Genomic DNA, 23,125 nt, shown 5'->3' on the forward strand with positions numbered 1-23,125 from the left:
CCAGCTCCATTAATTTGCCCATAAGCTTCCTGGGGGTATTGAATTTGATTATGGGTATCAGCATAGTCTCCTTCTCCTGTTAGCATTTCATAAGAAATATTAACTTTGTGCAGCTTGTGCCTTAGCCTTTTCATCATATTCTGATTTCCACAACAGATAATCTCCTCCTGATAAACAGGCTTTGGCAATAGCTCTCCAATCATTAGGTGGGAGAGCCTTTGAGGCTATAGTTTCCAAGATAGTTAAAGTATAAGGAGAAGTAGGCCCATACTGAGCACAGGCTGTTTTTAACTCCTTCAGGGTTTTAAAAGGAAGCGGGTCATAAGTACGCTCACGCTGTCCCGTGTTAGGGTTCACCCGTTCCATAACGGGAAGGCGTGAATGCCTAAGTCCTCACCAGCCTTTCGTGCCTCCTGCAAAGCCATCTGGAGAGGGGAGAGTGGAACTGGTGCTGCACAGGGCAGCGGAGAGCGGCGGGAACGGCCCCTGCGGCTTCTCTTTTTCTTGCCAAGACGCTTTAATCCTTCTAAAAATTGTTCTAACACATCTTCCATATCACTACCCTCTTCAGTTCCAGCAGAAAAATAATCTTCCTCCTCTTTTGCCTGAACAACACCTGTATCATCATCTTTTTTAGACCCATTTTTTGTGCTAGTACACTGCTTCTCTTTCTTTCCTGGCTTAAGAGATGGTTGATTATGCTCATGCCTGGGATCTAAACAATCCCGTATCAAATTCCATAAGGAAAATTCATCCTGAATGAATTTTAAAAAATTTTTTACTTGCTTGTCATTAACTTTAGTTCCTTTACTGTTGAGCATAGACTTTAACATTTGCCCATAAAAGGCATTTTCTCTAGATTCTAACTGTCCCATGCTTTACTCCCAACTATCAAAAAAATGCTCCTCCCTTACCTTAACGAGTGCACTCTTTATCGGGAGGAGATCCTCACTGTCTGCTTCCCAAGTCCTCAGGTCCCTGGTCGGGCACCAATTTGTCAGGTCCAGCCTGATGATCGAACCGGGCTGAGGTAGGGAGGTGGGATTTGAGAAGAGAAAGAAAGACAGGACAGCGGGATTCGGGAGGTCCACAGCTCTCGAGAAGCTGTGGCAGTTTTTTTTTAGTAATACAGTGCTTTTTATACATAAGACACTAAGCAGGGAATCAATCACAAGGAAAACATTCTTTGTTTCTCTAAAATCACTACTGGAGGGATAAGTTGAAGGACAGGTTTCTTGTTACAATAAATCTCACTAACTGGAATACATATTTCTTGGTAAGCCATGAAAGTAGCTCTTATCCTACTGATAGCAGTCATATAAACAAACCCTGGGAAAGCTTTGTAGGCAGGGGCTGCTCTCTTTATACTGATTAGTTGCCATCCAAACAGGCCTGGGAAATCTGTGTGGGTAGGGTGCCAGCCTTGCTAGCCCCTTCAGGTGAAAGGACCGTGTCATCTTACATCCCACTCCCCACATTGGCCCTTTGTATTTCTTTATAAATTTTGAAATTAGCTTGTCAATTTCTACAAAGATGTCAGCAGAGGCACTTTTTAGGGATTGTATTGAATCTATAAATCAAATTGGAAGAATTGACATTTTAACACTATACCAGGAAAAAAGACATCAGATCTTAAAAAGAAAGAAATGATAAGCTGGGAACAAATATTTGCAACTCATATCTCAAGCAAAGGACTAATGTCCTTTATAAATAGAGAGATACTAGAAACTGATGAGAAAAGAATAGCCACACAATAAAAGTGGGCAAAATACATCAAACACTTCACAAAAATAAATACCCTTAAACACATGAAATATGCTCAGTCTCAATTATTTGACAAAATTACCAAATCTAGAAGATTAACAATATACTATGAAACTGTGCAGAAATGGAAACTTTTATCATCAGTAGTGAAAATGCCAGTTGCCTTCCAATGAAGGCAGTTTGACCACATTGATCAAACTTACAAATGTATTTACTTCTTTATTCATCAGTCCCAGGTTCAGGGAATTTATCCCATGGAAACACATCCACACTTGACATACGTACATGGTTACCCATCACAGCCTTCTTCATAAAGAAAAGATTGGAAACAACCCAATTTCCTTCATCGTCTCTCAGGTTATATGAGTGATGGCCATCCCTGAGATGGAATACAATGTAGGTGGGGAAAAGATCAGGAAGAAAGAGTGAAGAAAGGAAGCTACTAATTTGCAAAGGCCTCTCTCTGGTGCTGACTGCTCACAGGGCTGGCCCTTACTGTTCTGCTTTTTTGAGCACCGAGAAACATGACTTTACTAGTGTGCCACCAATGCCAGAGTCGTTGTGGCCAATGGGGGTTAAACCCAGGGATCCGGGCCAAGTGTGGACAATGACCAGAAGGATCCGTCAGTCTCCTGGAAGACATTGCCCAGTTCCCCTGGTAAACTCAAACCCCAGCTTCTGGGTTACCAGTGGGAAGATAGATCACAGGGATTTCTTTGTTCTATAGGATCAAGAAAAACTTCATGGAGGAACCTAGGAATAGTTTCCTCAAATGACCATTTTATTTATTTATTTATTTATTTATTTATTTATTTATTTATTTATTTATTTATAAATGTTTTTATTGATTTCAGACAGGAAAGCAGAGGGAGAGATAGAAGCATCAATGATAAGAGATAATCATTGATCGGCTGCCTCCTGCATGCCCCCGACTCGGGATCGAGCCTGCAACCAGGAATGTTCCATTGGTCAGAATCAAACCTGGGACCCCTCTGTCCATAAGCTGACACTCTATCCACTGAGCCAAACCAGCTAGGGCCGAATGCCCATTTTAAATATGACAAACCTGAGGGCAGTGAAGGGAATGGCTAGATGGGATCACCAATAGCATGGGTGCTCAGACCAAGGGCCCTGCCCACATACTCTCCAGTCTCACCAGGTTGGTTCTGAGTTGCTAGACAAGGACATGTGTAGCTGCTCCCAAATGAGCTGGCATGGCTTGACTGTGACCCACATTTCCTCCTTAAGCCCTGCTCCAGTCTGTTTCCTCTAGTAGTACCTAGTAGGCACTTACATATGCACTGAATCAGTGTAATCCTCCCAACAAGCCTATGAGGTGGCTGCTTTCATTTTATAGATGAGAGACCTGAGACACAAGTCTTGGGTTGATTGGCTCGTCACTGATGCACTCAGCTCCTGTGTACTGCTCCCTGTAGTGTGCAAGCCACTGGAATATAGATGTGAACTCCAGACATCTTCCCTGCCCTCAGAGGTCACAGCACACCAGTTGGGACAATATCTAAGCCATAGCCAGTAAATGGAGGCTCCAAAGTTATGGCCACCTCTAGCACAAGGTTGTACACACCCGTGGAGTTAGTTAGAGCTAGCTCTAGCACTAGCTATACAGCTAAATCTACCAGCTTGAGTTATAGCCAGTTCTGGTTCTAGATCCAGGCCTAAAGCAATATCCATAATTCATTCTCTCACCAATTCTGGTACCAGTGCCAGAATTAGAGTCAGCCACAGAACTAGAGCCACTTCTAGAACCAGCTGTAGCAGCACTGCCTGAGATAGAGCCTGCTCCAGCACCAGCGCTGGCACCAGACCCTATGCTAGTTCCACAGTCAAAGCCAACTGCATGTCTAGCATCAGCTCTCGCACAGGCTCCCGTGCTGGAGGCGCCCTGGCAGCTCCGTCAATATTGGCTCCTGAGCTCCAGCCAGCACCCACGCCAGCACCAGAGTTGCCCTTCACTTTCTTGTGATGATAACTTTTTAAAATAATTTCCTTTTTCTAATTCATATACTATGTGGTTTACTAGATTTTATGTTTTAGAATTTAGGTACAGTGAAATTTTACCTTTTAATCACTTTTAAATTTGTATAACTCAGTGGCATTAATATCCTGTGCAATCATCAACTCATCAACACTATTTCTAGAATGCTTTTACCATACTCACCAGTAATGCTGTACACAGGCATGCAGATGTCAGACTCTGCCAGGCACTTCAGACCTGAATTTAGCCTGGAGGGCCCCAAGAGTTCTGCTCAAGAGCTGGGGGAACTTGGCTCCTTCTGTGGGTGCAGAGTGGGAAACACTGGCATCAGGAAGGGTCCCAACCCCCACATCCCTCACCTCCCCCCTCCCACTTATGTCTTTCTGTTTCTATATAATTCCTTATCCTTGGCCTGTGGGCCCCTCCTAAGCACAGCTGACCTTTCCTCTGCCCCGGCCCCTCCAGAGCTGAAGTCCCCTGACAATGCCAGCCTGTTCTATACCATGCAGCCTCCCTCTCATGAAGCAGATGGGGCCCAAGAGTACGAAGGACACCTTCTAATTGGTCCCTCGTGTTGGCCAACACAGGGAGGGCCACACCCCCCAGGGACTGGCTAGTCAGGGAGCTAAGCCACACACAGAGTATAGTGTCCCAGACCAGGTGGGCATCTTCTGCTCAATCTGCCAGGCCAAGTCACCCCAGAAGTCCAGATTCACCTTGAAACTCTCCTGCTGTCACCTCAATGCCTAATCTTCAATGGGCTGGCTTGGCCTCCCCTTGCTCACACATGGCCCTGGGTGTCTTCTGCTCTTTGGGAACCAGATTAGCTGACACTTTCCAAGGGGCACTGGCAATGAGCATAGAATCCTGCCCACCTCAGGACACTGCCCTCTGTACACTTCCCTCAGGGCCACTGGTGCGCATGGACTATCTTACCATCCAGACACAAGGGCCAGCATAGCTTCCATTCCTAGTCCTCAGACCAGCTCAAACATGTTTCCTGTCTTAGCAACAGGGATGTGCTGAAGTGCTCAGCATGCACTGAGTAGCTGAGAAAAAGAACAAGGCAAGCTTTCCTGGGGTTCCCATTGGCCAGGACATGAAGTTCTCACCTTGCCCCATTTTCATTATATATATTATCCTTCTCAGCCTCTCCCTTCCCAGAAGCAGGCCTAGCATTCATCAAAGAGTCTGGCATCTGTGGCTCTTGCTGTCCTCACAGCTCTGGGGGCCAACATCCCCGTTATCCTCAAGTCATCCAAGGATAGGTCAACTCCCAGCAGCTTCTCATCTTCAGCTTCCACCACACCTGTGGCCACTTTGTGAGCCTTGATGTGGACAACAGCACATGCACAAGAGCATACTGGTGAGCTGGGCAGGTGCAGTGTCCCCTTGGTTCCCTCACTCAGACCTGAGTATATACCTCTCCTGAATGGCTATTTTGAAAAGTAACAAGCTCTGGGATTTCTAGGCATCATGGCATCCTTGGGAGGAGGCAGATGGCCACCAGAGTCCCCCACTGTACACAGGATGTCACTGAGGCAGGCTCATCTTGACCTAGTCAGGTCCCAAACCAATTGCAGTGTTAGAACCAAGGCAGATACAGAGCTAGAACCACCATAAGGCTTGAGGAAGAGCCAGTTACAGTCCTAGTCCTAGTGTCAGTTACAAGTTAGAGCCTGTGCCAGCACCACCTCCTGCACTAGCTTCACAGCCAGCTCTGGCACCAGCTCTTGAACTAGAAACAGCTCCAGTGTCAGCTCTACCACCACCACCAGAAGGAGAACCAACTCCAGCAAATGCTCTAACACCAGCTCCAGAGTTAGAGGCCACTTTGGTCTCCTGTGCCAAATCCAGCAACAGTTGCATCACCACCTCTAGACCTAGAACCTGCTCCAAACAGATTCCAGAATTAGAGCAGTCCCAGGCTGGACCTGGGAGCAGCACCCGTTTCAGAGGAAAAGTCAGGTTCAGAACTAGATGTGCTGTATGGAAGGGCCAGAACTGGCTACTTGCCAAAGTCACTGCTCAGGGGAGGTCTATACCCAGAGAAGTCCAAGTGAGGGGACCGCCCCACCCGTGGATATCACAAGGGTGCTCATGTCCATGTTGCTGTTGCATTCTCTGAGCTAACAGGGAGGAAGCAGTGCTGCCCACCTGCTGGATGTGAATCAACTGCAAGGAGCTGTGGTTGCAGACCACGGAGGCACCATGCTTGTGGCTGTGTGTAGGAGTCAAGGGCACATTGCAAGCTGACAAAGAAGATGCTGCTGGAGGTTGAACCAATGCTATAGATTTGGGAGGACTAAGTGGAGGTTGACTCCCAGAACAGTGGGGGATGGTAAGGTCAGCAGAAGTTCCAGACTCTGCAGGGGACCCCATGCCAGGGTGCAGCTTCCAGGAATTCTAGGAACTGGGACTTCTTGACTTTTTCATGGGTGCAGATTGAGGAACATGGGGCTCAGTAGGGAGGTGCTGTGGCAGTGCTGACAGGGAGAAGGGGAAGGCACTCACCTTCTTTTCTTGGCCATCAGAGAACACTAGGAAAAAGCTCATGTTGATCTCCTTCAGTTCAGAGCTGGAGGAGCCAGCTGAGTGCTCACTGACCACACCAGTAAGTGCCCTCTGTGAGGTAGAACTGTATCTGTAATGGTCACAGGACTTGGAGTGGGAGTTGCCACTGGTCCTACTTTCTCCTTTGGGGCCCTTGTGTCTGACTATACAGCCAGCCCCACTGGGAAAGTGGGTGTCCCAGGGTGCCCTTGGGCACAGGTGGCAACGACACACCCAAGAATACACAAGGGAAGTGCACAGAGGGCAATGATAGGTGGTGGGGAGGGCCCATGCCAGCATTCCTTAGCAAAAGTAATTTGTCTTTTAGATCCCAGAGAGCAGAAGATACCCAAGGCTCTAAGTGGTCTCTGGGAGAGGTCAAGTCAGCTGTTGACCAATTAGGAGGTAGACAACTACCACAGCCCTCCACTGTACACAAGGACACTGAAGCAGGTCTCTTCCCTGGAGAGCTGTTGGGGATCTACGCTTTGGTGGGGGTAGATAACATGCCACACTCAACGATCTCCAGTTCTCGGATGCCGATAAGACTACCTGGATTGTTTCTTACACAATCCCCCCACCCCCCAGGACTCCTTGCCTGGCATTCAGAGTCCTGTGTGGCCTGGTTCTTTCACCCTCCCAGTGTGCACTCCTCCCTCCCACTCCAGCCTCCCTAGAGCTTTCTCACCTGGGGACTCTGCAAGCCCTGGCCTGCCTCACAGCTCCCTACCTGCAGTGCTCCCCACCTATGATGGACTCACCTCCAAGGCTGGGCTCAGGGGTCACCTCCTTGGGCTTCTGTTAATAGCACAGCCTTTGGGGCAGATTGACCTGGGGTGGTGTTACAGTCCTGGGACAAGCAAGATACGAGCTTGCAGAGCCTCAGTTCAGCTGGCCTTGGTCACTTACAGCTGGGGACCTTGAGCTCTGGTACCACTGCTCACCTCCAAAATGGGGTGGACTCACCGATCACATGGGGTTCTCTAATAGCAGTAATTACTCCAAATACTTACTCTGCTCTCATTTTGGGGCCACCTCCTCCCAGGACTCCCTTTTGCCCCATTACACCAGCCAGGGACAGGCAGGAACTCATGTCCTGGGCTCCTGCCAGAGGAAACAGGGAGGGGGCATAAAGGAGGAGGGGGAAGGGTAGCCTGAATTTATCCCTGCCTGGACTCAGTGTCAACTGCCTCCTCTAGGACTCCTGTCCCAGTCATGCTCAGAACTGGCCCCTCATGTAGTATCGGGGAACAAGGACAGTGGGACAGGGGCTGTTCCACAACTCTCATGTCCCCAGGTCTCTGGCCCAACTGGCTGGAGTAGGGTAATGCAATGGTTCCAGAGGTTGTGGGGTCTCAGAGCAGTGGCCACTGAGGTCCAGTGTACTGGCCGGGCTGGGAACCATTGCTACATTGTGCATACCATGAGGTGGCATTTCATGCACACACTGTCCAAGACCTTGTGTGTGCCCCGCCATGGACATGAGGCTGGCTGCTCTGCTCGAGTCCACATGTGGAGGGAAGCCATGTGCTCCTGAGTGTGCCCTGCCACTCTCACCCAGGGGCCAGGTCCACTTTGAAACTGGGCTCATGTGGTTCCCTGTCCAATCCTCATGGGATAATCTGAAACTGAGGCCAGGAAAGGTAGGAATTGGTCCAGAGTGGGAGGTGGGTGTCCATATGGGAAGAGAGGGTTCCGACCTCCGAGTCCAGGGATCAACCCTCCCATGAGGTTGCTTTGGGTATGAGAATACCTAAGATCCCGGGGCCCCCTTCCTACTTTTCCCATGTGAGGCTGATTCTTCTGGCTATTCCCACACAAGGGCACATACACACACACACACCCCATCCTAACTATCCATCTATATGCTTAGTATGCCTAGTAATATATCTTGTAGTACTTCAAGCTTGGGAACCACATGTGGACTTTAATTTGGTTCTCCTGCCCTCTAATGGTCATTTCTCAAAATGCAGACAAAGCTGTATTAGGGGAAACATTTGAAACTATTAATGAATCCTGCTTCAAATTTTAGATTTTTGGAGTAGATGAGAAACTTAGAAGAGTTACCTGTGGAATTGAGCAATGTGGTAGAAGACATAAAAACATTTTGAATATTGTGAGGCTATTTTTACAATATACAAATAATTTTTTGAATTTCTAAAAATAGTTCATAAATTGAAGCAATGTGAAAAAAAAGTTTTATATTTCTTTGAGAAGTTAAAAAATGTAGGGCTAATGTGTTTTTATAGACATCATTTAAAAATAATTATTTTATTGATTATTTATAGATGGATACAGAGAAAATTGGCAAATTGTAAACTAATACCTATATTTACAATGTGCTTCACCTAAGCTTGGGAAATATTTTGTGACTGTAGAGATGGGTTTATTTATTTAGGAAATACAATTGAGGAAAAATAACTGTATGATTTAAAATAGTTACTTATTAGTTGAAAATAATCCTTCTAATATATAGTGTAGTACTTCAAGCTAGGAAACCACACATGTGGATTTTAATTTAGTTCTGCCCTCTAACGGCCATTTCTCAAAATGCAGACAAAGCTGTATTTTAAGGGGAAATGTTTGAAACTATTAATACAATCCAGGTGTGTGAATCCCACTTCAAATTTTGGAGATTTGAGGAACCTGAGAAATTTTCTCAATCAGTTTCCTCATTTTAACTTTGCAACATAAACACTATACCTCAAGTACATACTCTCTTGAGATTCCAGACGTAAAATTGAATTCTGGCATCTCTTGACCATTTGACTAGTAAATTATCCGAAGCTACAGTAATTTTCTGTAAAATTTTTACATAGATAGTATAATCTTAGACCTTATAACTATTGCACAAAGGGCAATTGCAAATAAATAAATAAATGAAACACTTTCAAATGTACTGTTTCCTACTACTAAGTCCTTTATATACTGTATTTTTTCCCTCTCATAACCATTGCATACAAATTGTGAAGTATATACAGTTTTATTCAGATTTCATGAAAAAATAAAGTAATACTAAGGGACTAATAAAACTTAGGAAGTGGTACACCCAGGCTTGAAACACCGAGTTTGGTGCCTTAACCCTTTGCACTCCCTTGCTTTTTTCTCGATTCCTTTATTCTACTCGGGATTTAATTTTTTAAATACCCCAGATTTTACAAAGTGCGGCAGTAGAATAAAAAACTGGAGTTTCTTTTCATAGAAACTTATTTACTTGGATTTTTTATATTTCAAATTATTGATACATTCAATAACCGTCACACTCGACATCCGAGTGCAAAGGTTAACATTCCTCCTTCTTTTAAAAATATATCTAGTTAATTAAGTTTGAATTAATTTTAAGTTATTTAACCAGAATAACTTGGTAGTGTACTTCAATGTTTTAACATATTAGTTTAAGCAACATTTATGTATCATATTTTTTCATGTTAATGTATACCAGTCTCAAAGATCTAGGTTCTTCTCTAAATTTTAAGAACCAGACCCCATTTTAGAGAAGGTGAGTTTTTAGGAAATCTAAAAAAGTTTTTTTTTTTTTTTTCATTTTTCAACTGAAGAATTTACATACAGAAACTAGAGCTTAGTGCCCTCTTTATGATAGATGGCAAACAGATGCTTGTGGGCCAAGAAAAAGTTTACCCTGGAGAAGTTACATTGTACAGAACTGAGTAGGATTTCAGATAAAAAGGATTGGCTTTAAAAAGATTTTTTCACTGATACACTTTTAGAGTCCTTTGTCTACAATAGCTTCATTAAAAAAATCCCTTGGGCATTTCTCTGATAGCCAGTTCCAAATCAGTTATTTTTGGATTAAACTAGTAGTTATCTATAGACAGGTCACCCTGGTAATTCTAGCCAGTAATGACTTTTCATCCCTTGAATTTCTATGACATTTTGTTTAAGCTGCTTACACAGTATTAAATTCATACATAAGAACAATGGGACGACTCCTAAGAACAAAAGAAAAAGAATCACCCCATAAGAGTTAAGCACAAAAAAACTCATACATAACAAGCAAGGTTAGCTGCTTGTAAAATAATCAGAGATGTATCTGGAAATATGTGACTCTTCACAGGTTCAAATTGACTGAATTTCTTATAATTAATATATATACATACACAGGTAGATAGAGAACCTAGAGCAGTGGTTCTCAACCATCCTAATGCCGCGACCCTTTAATACAGTTCCTCAGGTTGTGGTGACCCCCAACCATAAAATTATTTTCGTTGCTACTTCATAACTGTAATTTTGCTACTGTTATGAATCATAATGTAAATATCTGATATGCAGGATGTCTGAGGCGACCCATGTGAAAGGGTCGTTCGACCCCCAAAGGGGTCTCGACCCACAGGTTGAGAACCGCTGACCTAGAGTGAAGTCTCAGGGAGGCAGATCAGAAAATCAGCCATAAATAGGAAAGCTCAAATCTAAAGCCAGTTTTACTTTCTCCTGTGTGAAGAGATTTTTAAAATATTCATGAAACCGTTTTTTATGTTAATTTAATAACAGCTATGTGAAATAATTAAAACTCAATTGTTCTGAATATTAATTCAAGCAATTCTGACCCTCCCTCCCATGAGATGGGTATTCTTGTTAATCACACATTCATGATGAATAAACTGAAACAAAGACAAGTTCAGCAACTCTCAGGATTCCAAGTGATGGAGCAGGAGTCTTTCCTGGGTTCTAGGGTCAGCACACATAAACACCCCACTCTATGCTGCTTCATTTAAGATGGTGTACCTTTGTGAGGGTTATTTTTATGTGTCAACGAAGCTGGTCTGGATATTTGGTCAAACATTATTTTGGGTGTTTCTGAATGAGGTTAATATATTAATTGGTCGAGTAAAGCAGATTGCCCTCTCTAATGTGGACAGGTATCATCCAACCACTTGAAGGCCTGAATACAAAAAAATTAGCTCTTTCCCGAGTAAGAAGATAATCCTTCTGCCTGATGGCTTTTGAAGAGGGACATTGGTCTTTTTCTGACTTGGACTCAGCCTAGAATTTACACCATTAGCTCTCCTAGTTCTCAGGCCTTTGGTCTCAGACTGACACCACTGGCTCTCTTGAGTCTCCAGCTTGAGTGTTAATATTGGGGCTTCTCAGCCTCCATAATTGTGTGAGCCAATTTCTTATAATTAACACACACACACACACACACACACGTAGATAGAGAACCTAGACTAATACAGATTTTTGCCTTGAGAATGGGGCGATTACACATGACACCCTCATGTGCTGTAAGCTCTCAAGAATGGGGACATGTTATCTTTCCACTATATGTCCAGCACTTGTTCTAATTCCTGCTGCAGTACACTCCCCAGGTTAAGCATGTTTACTGGGGAGGAGAAGTGTCCAGATAGCAAGGATTTGCCTTTGTTCTTTTCATATAGCACTGTCAGGGAAAGAAGGGGTCAGATCCTGGGTAAGAGGAGGTATTCTTTTATTCATGTATCAGGCACTCAGTGTGTACATAGTATATAGCATAAAACAGAGCTAGGTGAAAGAATACAGAGATAAAATACACAATTCCTGCTCTCGTGGACCTCTCCCTTCTTAGGATGACAAGTAAAATCAATATGGATAAAACCAATTAATCTTAAACGGGTAGGCACCTAATAAATGGAGCTTCAAAAGACATGAATCCAAAGCTGATAGAGCTAAGCTAAAGGATAAATAGAACCATAATCATAATTTCAATATGCTGATCAGTAACGGATAACAGATAGCAGATAGCAAATCAGTAGAGAGAGAGAACACCTGAACAACTTCCTCCACCAACAGGGCAATACTGGCAGGTACAGAGCGCTGAACCCAAACAAAGCTGCACATTCTTTTCAGGAGCACCAGGAACACTCACCAAGACAGAGCGTGTACTGGGCCATAAAATGAGTTTGGATATGCTTAAAACGATCGGAATCCAACAACTTTTGCATCCTCTCTGGGCACAAAGCGACAAACCCTCCACTCTGAGCGCAGGTGGTGAGAGCTCGGAAGGGACAGGGTTGCATTCAGCGGCGACAGGCAGGAACTGCGTGCAGCTATACGGACCTGAGCGCAACAAGGTCCGACAGCGCGACGGCAGAGGAAGATTGTGAGCTGTGCGGAAGGGGAACACAGACAGGTCTCGACCCCTAGTCGTGACGTGTGAGGAGAGGCGTGTCAGCCAGGAGGCGTCCCCCGGTTTCTGGCGCGGGTAACTGGATGATGATTCGGATTCCCAATAATATAAACAAAACACAGACCCCGAAACGAGAAGTATCGCTCTATCCCGTCTTCCCTCTCAAGCCCCGCCCAGTTACCAAACGCTTTGGAGGGGAATCCACCGACCCAAGCACCGCGGCGCTCGGAGGAAAGGAAGTAGGTTTTACGGTAAGCCGTAAAGGAGGGCTTACGGTGAGCTGTAAAGCACGTTCCTTTCCGGTTCACGACAGCAGCCCCGACCGTCTCTGCCGGCCTGCCTCCGGTAAGCGCCTCTGCCGATCCTCGCGAATTCTGTTCTTTCCTCTTTCGGGCCCTTCCCTACTGTCGCCCCCGCCACCTTGGATCATGTTCAAGAAATTTGATGAAAAAGAAAATGTGTCCAACTGCATCCAGTTGAAAACGTCAGTTATTAAGGGTATTAAGAACCAGTTGATAGAACAGTTTCCAGGCATTGAACCGTGGCTTAATCAAATCATGCCTAAGAAAGATCCGGTTAAAATAGTGCGGTGCCACGAACATATAGAAATCCTTACAGTAAACGGAGAGTTACTATTTTTTCGACAAAGAGAAGGGCCTTTTTATCCAACTCTAAGGCTACTACACAAATACCCATTTATCCTGCCACGACAGCAAGTTGATAAAGGAGCCATCAAATTTGTGCTCAGTGGAGCAAATATCATGTGTCCAGGCTTAACCTCTCCTGGAGCCAAGCTTTACCCTGCTGCAGTGGATACGGTTGTTGCAATCATGGCAGAAGGAAAGCAGCATGCCCTGTGCGTTGGAGTTATGAAGATGTCTGCGGAAGATATTGAGAAAGTGAACAAAGGGATTGGCATTGAAAATATCCATTATTTAAATGATGGGCTGTGGCATATGAAGACATATAAATGAGCCTCAGAAGGAAAACACTTGAGATAAATATGGACATTGTACTGTGTCTGTGTTTGTGTCTGTGTGTGACAGCATGAAGACAATACTTCTATGGTTATGCTGGATATATTCAGCAGATGCTACAAAAAAAAAAAAAGTAAAGATTTGGAACGAGTCCATGTCTGTGTCTGTGTCATTGTGTGCATGTTTGTGTGAGTATGTATGCCTGTGAATATGTCTGCTTATGAGAGTGTGCATGTGTGTGTGTGTGTGCGCGCGCGCGCGTGTGTGGTGTGTGTGCGCGCGCGCGTGTGTGTTTGCAGAGGGGTAATTGGGTTTGCTCTCTTGTCTATTCAGGCAGATAGCAGTTCAAACACAGGTAAATTACCTCTTGCCGAAAAAATAGGTTCCTATGTCAAGAGATATAGTTGGTAGACAGACCCAAAGGTGTGAGTGAAGAATTGGGAAGAAGAAAATGACTGGAGACGGGCTCTGAACAACTCTACCAATATGAATATTTAAGGGGTAAGCAGAAGATGGGAGGCCTAAACAATTTTACTGGAAGCAGAAAATCCAGTAAAAAGTATACAGATGGCATCATTGGTTATCCACCCAACAAACACTGCCCCCCTCCTTGCTGGCAGAACTCTGGCATCCCTTTTCTACATGAACCAGGTAAATGTTCATTATTCTGGGTCCAAATGATGGTCAATTTCCCAATGAAACTGTTAATTTATAGGTAGGCATGGGTCCTATGGACAAATAGAACTTTCTCTATTTAGGAACCCTTAAAGAAAATGGGTATCTCTTCTCCCTTGTCTTTGAACCATTCATAGGTGAGTATGTATATTATTAGGAGCCATGAAAAGATGTCTGGGGAAAATTTTCAGACATTTAAAAAAGATTTATTGTTAAAAGTATTGCATATGTCCCTCATTTTTCCCATTGACACCTTCTAGCCCGCCCCTGCCCCCCCTCCACCCCCAGGCCTTCACTACACTATTGTCCTGTGTCCATGGGTTATGCATATATGCATACAAGTCCTTTGGTTAATCTCTTCCCACCCACCCACCCACCCACCTTTGCCTTCCCCCTGAGATTCCACAGTCTGAGAAAGATGCATGGGGAGAAACATCTCTGAATAGATGTTGGCATGTACAATTTTGCTCTTGTAACACACACAACCTTGATGTCCAACATGTCCAACCATGGTAAAATTAAAAGTGAAAAGCAACAGTGTCCTTGATTTATGAACCCGTGATTAACAGCCATGGAGATGCCATATATTGGGCATCTTATTAAAGAGTGTGGGTAGGTTATGTGAGTTAATAAAATTCCCTTAGAGGTTACTCCCTTTTTACTTGAGGTTTCTGAAATTGAAAGCCAAAGGAATTCCAGTTTTTATAGAATGACATGGACACCCAACTGAAAAATTAAAGGAGGATAAAATAGGTCAAGTGAAAGTTTATCAGTGACTTTTGTATGAGCTGTTTCGGTGTAATTCTATTAATGCAAGATAAATTGCAGTAGATTTAGGGGTGAATGGAAAGTTAGAAGCTAGGATGCAGAAGTTTAGACTTCATGTTATTCCCTACAGAATTTTGGTTGTGAATTAAAATATATTGATATAGAGGAAGGTTATAATTAAGATATTTTGTTTTGGAGTTTAGATTATTTTGCTGCTGTTATTTTATTGTTTTTTTCTTTTTTGTTACATGTTTGTTTATGAGATTTCTGAGTATGTTTATATGCTGAGGGGAAAGATTCACTAAGAGAGGGAATACTCGCCCTGGCCATTGTGGCTCAATTTGTTGCAGCATCATCCTGTACACTGAAATGTCGCAGTTTCTATTCCCTGTCCGGGCACATACCTAGGTTGTGGGTTAGGTCTCCAGATGAGGTGCACGCTGGAGGAAACCAATCAGTGTTTCCAATGTTTCTCTCTTCTTCTCTCTTCCCTTCCCTTCCCTTCCCTTCCCTTCCCTTCCCTTCCCTTCCCTTCCCTTCCCTTCCCTTCCCTCCCCTCCCCTCCCCTCCCCTCCCCTCCCCTCCCCTCCCCTCCCCTCCCCTCCCCTCCCCTCCCCTCCCCTCCCCTCCCCTCCCCTCCCCTCCCCTTCTCTCTCTCCTCCCTCCCTCTTCCCTCCTTCTCTCCCCCTCTCTCTCTTTCTCTCTCTTTTCTCTCCTCTCTCGCCTCTCGCCGCTCTCTCCCTCCCCTTCCCCTGTCTCTAAAAGAGGTGGAAGGACAGCCTTTTACCCTCATGTGGATTATCTGTTTTCTCCATAGTGTTGTAACAATTCTTTAGCACTTTTCTGAAGAACACTTTTTTCCTCAGAGGATTAGGGTTTTAGCCCCTATTAATTCTTCACCTCAATCAACACTACTTAGTCTGGACATTGGTGGATACCTCTGGAGGCCCTCTGAACTTCTCATAACAATGTTCTGGAGCACCAGTGACTCTGACAGTCAAGGTAAGCAACCCTACAATTCTTTTACTTTATCCTGACAAATTATCTCCATCAAAAGTTGAAAGAGGAACCCTCTGGATCTATTCTAAGCTTTCTTTCAGGTGTCTTTATCTGTGCACACAACCCTATCTTCCATTCCTTCCTGGTTCACCTTGACCCTAGCTAAAGAGTAATATGACTATGACTGCTGAGTCACAGGATCTCCAACGCTGAATTCAGTACTATCCCCATGGAGGGCTTTGGAGAGTTTGTTTATTGAGAGGAACAGGCAGCATTGATTCATGTTGAGAAGCCTCACTCTTCTCTGCAGGTCCCTAATGCCCGTTCCCCTCAACTCCTGACTCAGCTGCTTTAGAACAAAGCTCAGTGAACTAGGCCAATTCAGTGGGATAGGAATGAAGGTGACCAGCCATCCAATTTGCTGGGATTGAGGTGGTTCCTGGGATCCTGAATTTCCAGTGGAAAAATCAGGAAAGTCCCTCAGGAAAGTCTGGGCATGCAGGTATGAGCAGCTCACTCTAGGATAGTGGTTCTCAACCTTCCTAATGCCGTGACCCTTTAATACAGTTCCTCATGTTGTGGTGACCCCCAACCATAAAATTATTTTCGTTGCTACTTCATAACTGTAATTTTGCTACTGTTATGAATCGTAATGTAAATATCTGTGTTTTCCGATGGTCTTAGGCGACCCTGCTAGCGGTTCTCGACCTGTGGGTTGCAATTCAGCAATATGTCACGACGCACAGGTTGAGAACCGCTAGCAGGGTCACCTAAGACCATCGGAAAACACAGGTATTTACATTACGATTCATAACAGTAGCAAAATTACAGTTATGAAGTAGCAACGAAAATAATTTTATGGTTGGGGGTCACCACAACATGAGGAACTGTATTAAAGGGTCGTGGCATTAGAAAGGTTGAGAACCATTGCTCTAGGAGGACTCAAACTTGACTGCTGTTGTGCAGAGAGGTCCAAATCATCATTCTACTTTGTCCTATGGGGAGAGCAGTACTGGGTGTAGGGTTGGCCCAGAGTGCTAAGGGCAAAAGCAAAGTCCCTGAGTCCATATGCATGGGAGGGGGTGCCACATGAGAAAAACACCCCTGGTTGCTCCAACCATTCACAGGCTGGCTTCTGCCACCTTTGAGTAGCAAGGTAGACATCAGAGCCTCCTGTGGCTATTATAGCCCCTAATGCACAGGTGTTAAATTCTTGGTCTGTGTTACCATGATGGGAAGAAACACCTGAATTCAACTGATCGGGTTTGAGAAAAACACAGAGAGAAAGAAAAAATGGTAAACTATCAGCTTACTGAGGAAGAAATACATAACTAAAGTAATTAAATTTGTAGTTAAAATTCTTCAAAGAAAACTCCAGACTTAGAAAGTTTCACTGGTGAAGTCTACCAAATATTTAAGGAAGAAATAAATATTTTACAGAATTTCTTCTACAATGAAGAAGTTTTGGGGACACTTCCTAGTTCATTTTATGAGGACAGCATTACCCAAAAACCACAACTAAAGTCATCATAAGAAAATAAATGGACAGAGCAATAGCCTTCATGATTGTAAACATAAATATCCTTAAAAAATATTGGCCATGTGAATTCAGCAATATGTAAAAATGGTAAAATGTGGGGTTTATTCTGGAAATGAAAGACTGGTTCAGTAGTCACAAATCAATCAGTCTAATAAACCATTTGTAAGGAAAGGATATGGTCATTTCACTAGATGCAGAAAAAAAATTTTGGCACAGTTCAATATTCATGCAATAAAAGAAGTCTTCCTCAATCTGATGAAATAGATGTACAAAATACCTACAGCTAACATTTATTGGTGAAAGACTGAATGCTTTCTTCCTAAAATCAGAGCAAGACACCAAGGCCCCCAATAACTACTTTTATTAGTCACTGTAGGTAGTGCAATAATGGGAGAAGAAATAAATAATAAATGCAGCTTGAAAATAAAAAATACTGTCTTTATTCACAGACAACTTAATTGTCTAAGTAGAAAAACCCAAAGGAATCTACAAAAAAAGCTATTAAAATAGATAAGTGGAATTAGCAAATCAAGTGCACGTCTGTATGCTAGCAATGAACAGTTGACATTTGAAATTGATATATAGACCATTTTCAGTAGTATCAAAACACTTGAAATAATTATGGATCAATCTAACAGAATAGGTGCATAATCTGTATGTGGACACCACAAAAACAATTATGAAAGAAGGGCCAATTAAAAGAGACCTTAATGAACATGGTAGTGTGGTCTTTTCATGAATTGGACAGCTCAATAATGTGATAATGTCAATTCTCCAAGAATTAATGCATAGATTTTAAAGTATAGTTTGAATAAAAGTCACACTGGATTTTAAAATAAGAATTGACAAACTATTTCCACAATTTTAATGGCAACTCAAAGAAACAGAATAACCCAAGCCATTTTTAAAAAGGGAGAACAAAATTGGTGGGTCCCCACTACCTGCTTCCAAGGCTTTTTACAAAGCTGAGGTAGACATGTCAGTGTGGTATTAGCAAAAGGATGGACACATGAATCAAAGAACAGAGAAAAGTCCAGAGATAGAGCCACTAAATATTGTTGATTGATTTTCTACAAAGTTGTAAAGGTAATTCATTTGAGGAAAAACTGTTTTCAACAAATGGTCCAGGGGTCTTCCATATGTAAAAATACTGAACTTTGGCCCATACTTTGCAATGTAGACAAAAATTAACTCAAAATGGATTATTAACCTAAATGTTAAAATGCATCAAATTTCTAGAAGTAAACATAGGTGAAACACTTAGTGACTTTGAGATCAGAAAAGATTTCTTAGGCATAACACCAAAAGCACTACTCTTAAATAAATAAATGAATAAATTTAAATAAAGGTGATGGAAAAAATAAATTTTAAAAATAAAAATGAAAAAACTGAGTTTTGAAAGACACTATTAAAATGAAAAGCAATAAACTAAGAAAATAACAGCAAAACATATATTAAATAAACAGCATTCAGAATATTTAACAAACTCTAAATTCAATGGCGAATAAGCAGGAACAATAAAAAAAAACTGGCTGAAAGATTTGAAGACTCACTTCACCTGAAGTGAGTCTTCAAATCTTTCAGCCAGTTTTTATTTTAAATAGCAAATAAGCACATAAAAAGATGCTCAACAACTCTAATCATTAGAGAAATTCAAATTAGACCACAATGAGATACCCCTGCATATCTGTTAGAATAAACAGCAGTGAAAAAGACTGGCCACATAAAGTGTTGGCAAAACTGCTGAGCAGATGGAACTCTTACCCTTGGCTGGTAGGAATGCAAATGGTATGGCCACTTTGGAAAAAGAAGTTTGTAGTGGATGTCTTTGTAATCCTCCCGCCCCCAACTATAAACACATAAAGTGACATTGCTACCATTGTAACCTATTTACCCACTCTCAATCTTTATTTTGCTAGAAATCTTTTAATGGTAAGCACATTGCTGATAATGACCGATAAGGACTTAAAATATTACAAATTGAGCTTTTCAAATTCTGAGGATTAATGATAATGTCCATGTTGGCACATTTTTTTTTTTAAACTTTGGTGCACTTTCTCATTCTTTTAAAAATCAAAGTCTACATTAATCCTAGGACTACAGTCTCTTTAGTTCATCCTCACATGATAAACTCCAGGAAAACTTAAAAACATTTACAAAGAGCATGATTGCAATTCTTGCATGCTTTTCAGCAGACCTAAATTCAGGATATAAATTATTTCCTTGAAAAATTCAGTTGGCTCAACATATTTTTGAAAGAGGAAATTCCAAGGCTTTGAAAAGCACATCTGTGTTACAGAGAAAACACTTTCTAAGCAGAACAAGTCTTTCTGACTATGCAAAATATCAAAATTTCAATTTCATGTTTTGAGATTATCTGTCTCTAAAGACTTTTTCCTTCAGTCAGAATGGTTCAAAAATGTTGACAGGCAAATCACGGTCATGTCAGAGGCTTAGCCAAATAACTATGAAAACCAAGTGCTATATTAAATTATTTTCTTAGGGCAAATAGGTCTTTTCAAATTAAGATCTGCCATTCCCAAGTGGTGAGGATTCGAGTTGAAGATGACCGTGCCTTTCCAAAGCAATGGAATTAAATGAGAGACAAATCAGGCAACTGGGGATTAAAATATTCATTACCACAGAAGTTGTCAGAAAACATGACCTAGTTGTGTGACAACAATGTTTTTACATATACCATGACAAACCCACAAAATTTAGTGTCAAAAACTGTTGGAATTAAGGCTTCAAAACATCTGAACCCTAGTGATTCTGGCCATATCATATGTCCTTGTTTGAACCTCAATTTCATTATCTGTAAATAGAAATAAATATAATACCAGCCCTACAAATACTCTTGTAGTTTTGTTTTTTAATCTTCAGACGAGGATATGTTTTTATTGAGTTTTTTAAAGAGAGAGGAAGGGAGAGATAGATAGAAACATTGATGTGGGAGAGAAATGTCAATCAATTTCCTCCCAAACACTCCGCAACCTAAATATGTGCCCTGATTGGGGATTGAACCTGAAAACTTTTTGGTGTATGGAACGATGCTCCAACCAACTGAGCCACCGAGCCAGGGCTCTTGTAATTGTTTGATGGACTATTGACAACATGTGAGCACATTCCATGTATTTTTATGTGGTGCAGACATTTTATTAATTATTAGAATAGCAATAACACACTGTACTATCCCTGAGATGATGTGAGACTTAGTAACTTAAGAGTCTGAGAGCTGCTGGCTCTAGGGCACTTTATGCACCAGGCACTTCTCTCAGTGTATACTTCTGTGACAAATGTATAGTTCCAGATTTTGTACCTTGAATACGTTTATGTGTATTTGCTGATTTTTCTTCTGTGTTTTAGTCAGCCATGCATTTGAGTATCTTTCCTCAACTCATATCAGTTTATCATATTGTATAAAGAGAATTCATCTCGGATAACTTCAGTTTTTTCAAAATCTGACCTAAATGCATTTGCTCAGCTAGAAAAGATTTCATTGTCATGAATACTCTGTCTACATCACCCATTTTATCTTCTATTCTGTTTATTTTGAGCTTCAGTTTACTAGGTGGTTAGGTAAGTTCTGATTTTAGGAACCATTGCAGCCAATCCCACCCCCTTTCCCTTCCAAACAAAGAAACAGAATGTTCTGTAGGCTGGTGTGTATGGAAAAGGCCTGTGTGCGCTCTTGTACATGTGCTGAGTTGAAGAAATAACGGGACAGCTACGCGGAAAGCTGTAACATTCAATTTTAGATTTGCATGTGAATTTGAAGATAGATGTTTTAAATTAAGGTGTAGTTTTGAGTATCCTCAATGCACACTTATTATTTCTCTGCTTTAAAGGAATCACTTTCCAAGACTTATCTACTCTGATAGCTGTGTTGTTTGGGCCTACTGATTCTCTACTTCCCTCTTTCTTTATAAATGCACCTAGATTTTTGTTCCAGGATTTCCCCACCCCTCAAAATCAGTGTGTTCCAGACTCCCCTGCAGGCCTGAGCTCCTCAGTGCAATCCTGCCCTGCCCCCAGCCTCACTCAAACACATTATTTTAGGGATTTGGGCAATTACTCCTATTTGGTGAGGAAAACTGGGCAGCAGGCTTGGATTCCAGCAGCAGATTGGAAGTCAGCCTGATCGAAGCCCAGTCACAAAGGGGATCAGATCCTGCAAAACAGAACATGCAGAATAGGGCTCTGGTGTAACTGCGTTGGAAGCCTGAACTTCTTCAGACCTTACACGTCCACTACTTTCATTTACAGCTTCAGCCAATTTGATTTGTAGCCCACAGATTACATTTTTGTTGCATTGATACATTTGCTAATATAACTGATTCATGAGGTGGAATTTAAAGATTGCACAAGATATTCAAATCATGCAGTAGCATCATATGTTTCTAACTATATGCAAGAAAGCTTTAGCAATTTTATCTGAGAACTACACACTATTAGGGACCTCTAAAATCATATAGTTCAACCCCTCATTTCATAAATGAGAAACTGAGGTCATCAAAAATAATTGAAATTGTCCAATTTAATAGACTTGGATAATGACATAGGATTAAAAACTAGTTCTCTTCAGCACAGAAATCACTTCTACCAGCTCGAGCATTTTTCATTATGTTTTCCATGAACTGTGAAAGCCCAGTGCAGGTAACCAAGCTAAGCCAGCTAAGAGAGCTTGTGAAGGTGAGGGCAGAGTGGGGCATCCTCTATCAAATCCAGAGCAGAAGTTCAGGAACAAACCGTGAAGGGGAGTCACAATAGTAATTTTAGTGCTCAGTGCTGATAAGGTGCTCACTCAGGGTCAGAGGTTAGCATTGAAGATGGGGATTTCGCCTGGTTGTGGTACTGGAGGCCTCATGGTTTCAGTAGGCAGGGTTAGAACTCACAGAACAGCCCCCTTGCATCTGCAGCTTTTCCCTTGGTCCCATGGTTCCTGCAGGCTAATTTTAAGTTCTGAAAACATCTGTCAATCTTGTTACTAATATGAATATGAATTTCTAGGAAGTGAAGGTAACCCGTAACCCACCAATCAAGGTTTATCGAGGCCCAAGGCCAAGATACCAGGGCTGATGTGGGGAAAATGATTTGAAACAGTGCTTGACATTCATGAAATCAGCTAGAAATGTCAATTGCTGCTTGAGGTAAACATTTCTTTTCTAGGGTAAATGTTACAGCCTTTGCGTTTTATGATCGCATGTCATTCAAGCACTTGTCTAAAGGACAGAGATACATCTTGGAAATATCTTCCATTCCTAATACATATTTGTGTTTAACTATAAAACCATTTAACCCACTAGTTTATTGTAATTGTCAAAACAGAGAACACAGAAAACATTTCTTTCATTATAAAAATAAAACAAAACCAAGTTCTTTTCTCTGCATTAGCATCCTTTTGAATACTAATGCATAAAAGTCCAGATTAAATTAATCTCAGTTGTCACAGTCACACTTGGCAAATGAATCATAAAATAGTTCCCTCTTCATATGACAAGTTGTCCTTGACAGCAAATTAAAATCTTAATAAGGGTTCCTGGAACACGTGCATATATACATGCATAATCTCCTTTATTGGAGCTCATCGTCACAATGCAAATTATTTTGCTTTGTATTTCAGAAATTGTGAATTTTAAAGAACATCTTCCAGATCATTTTATTTCAAATTCTCTATACACTTGAATACCTTTTACTTACCTGTAAAATAATTGCTTTTGAAATCTTTT

The 23,125-nt window shown here is 42.1% G+C and overlaps 1 protein-coding gene across 1 annotated transcript; it reads left to right on the top strand.

Moving 5' to 3' along the window:
• Positions 1–11,708: 11,708 nt before the first annotated feature.
• Positions 11,709–13,557, top strand: LOC307114494 (malignant T-cell-amplified sequence 1-like). Its single transcript, XM_079796993.1, has one exon. It carries the CDS (start codon positions 12,521–12,523, stop codon positions 13,409–13,411), a length of 891 nt encoding a protein of 296 aa, XP_079653119.1. The 5' UTR covers positions 11,709–12,520; the 3' UTR covers positions 13,412–13,557.
• The last annotated feature ends 9,568 nt before the right edge of the window (positions 13,558–23,125 follow it).

The sequence above is a fragment of the Cnephaeus nilssonii genome (genome assembly GCF_951640355.1).
Source record: "Cnephaeus nilssonii genome assembly, chromosome: 1".
Taxonomy (NCBI): Eukaryota; Metazoa; Chordata; class Mammalia; order Chiroptera; family Vespertilionidae; genus Cnephaeus; species Cnephaeus nilssonii.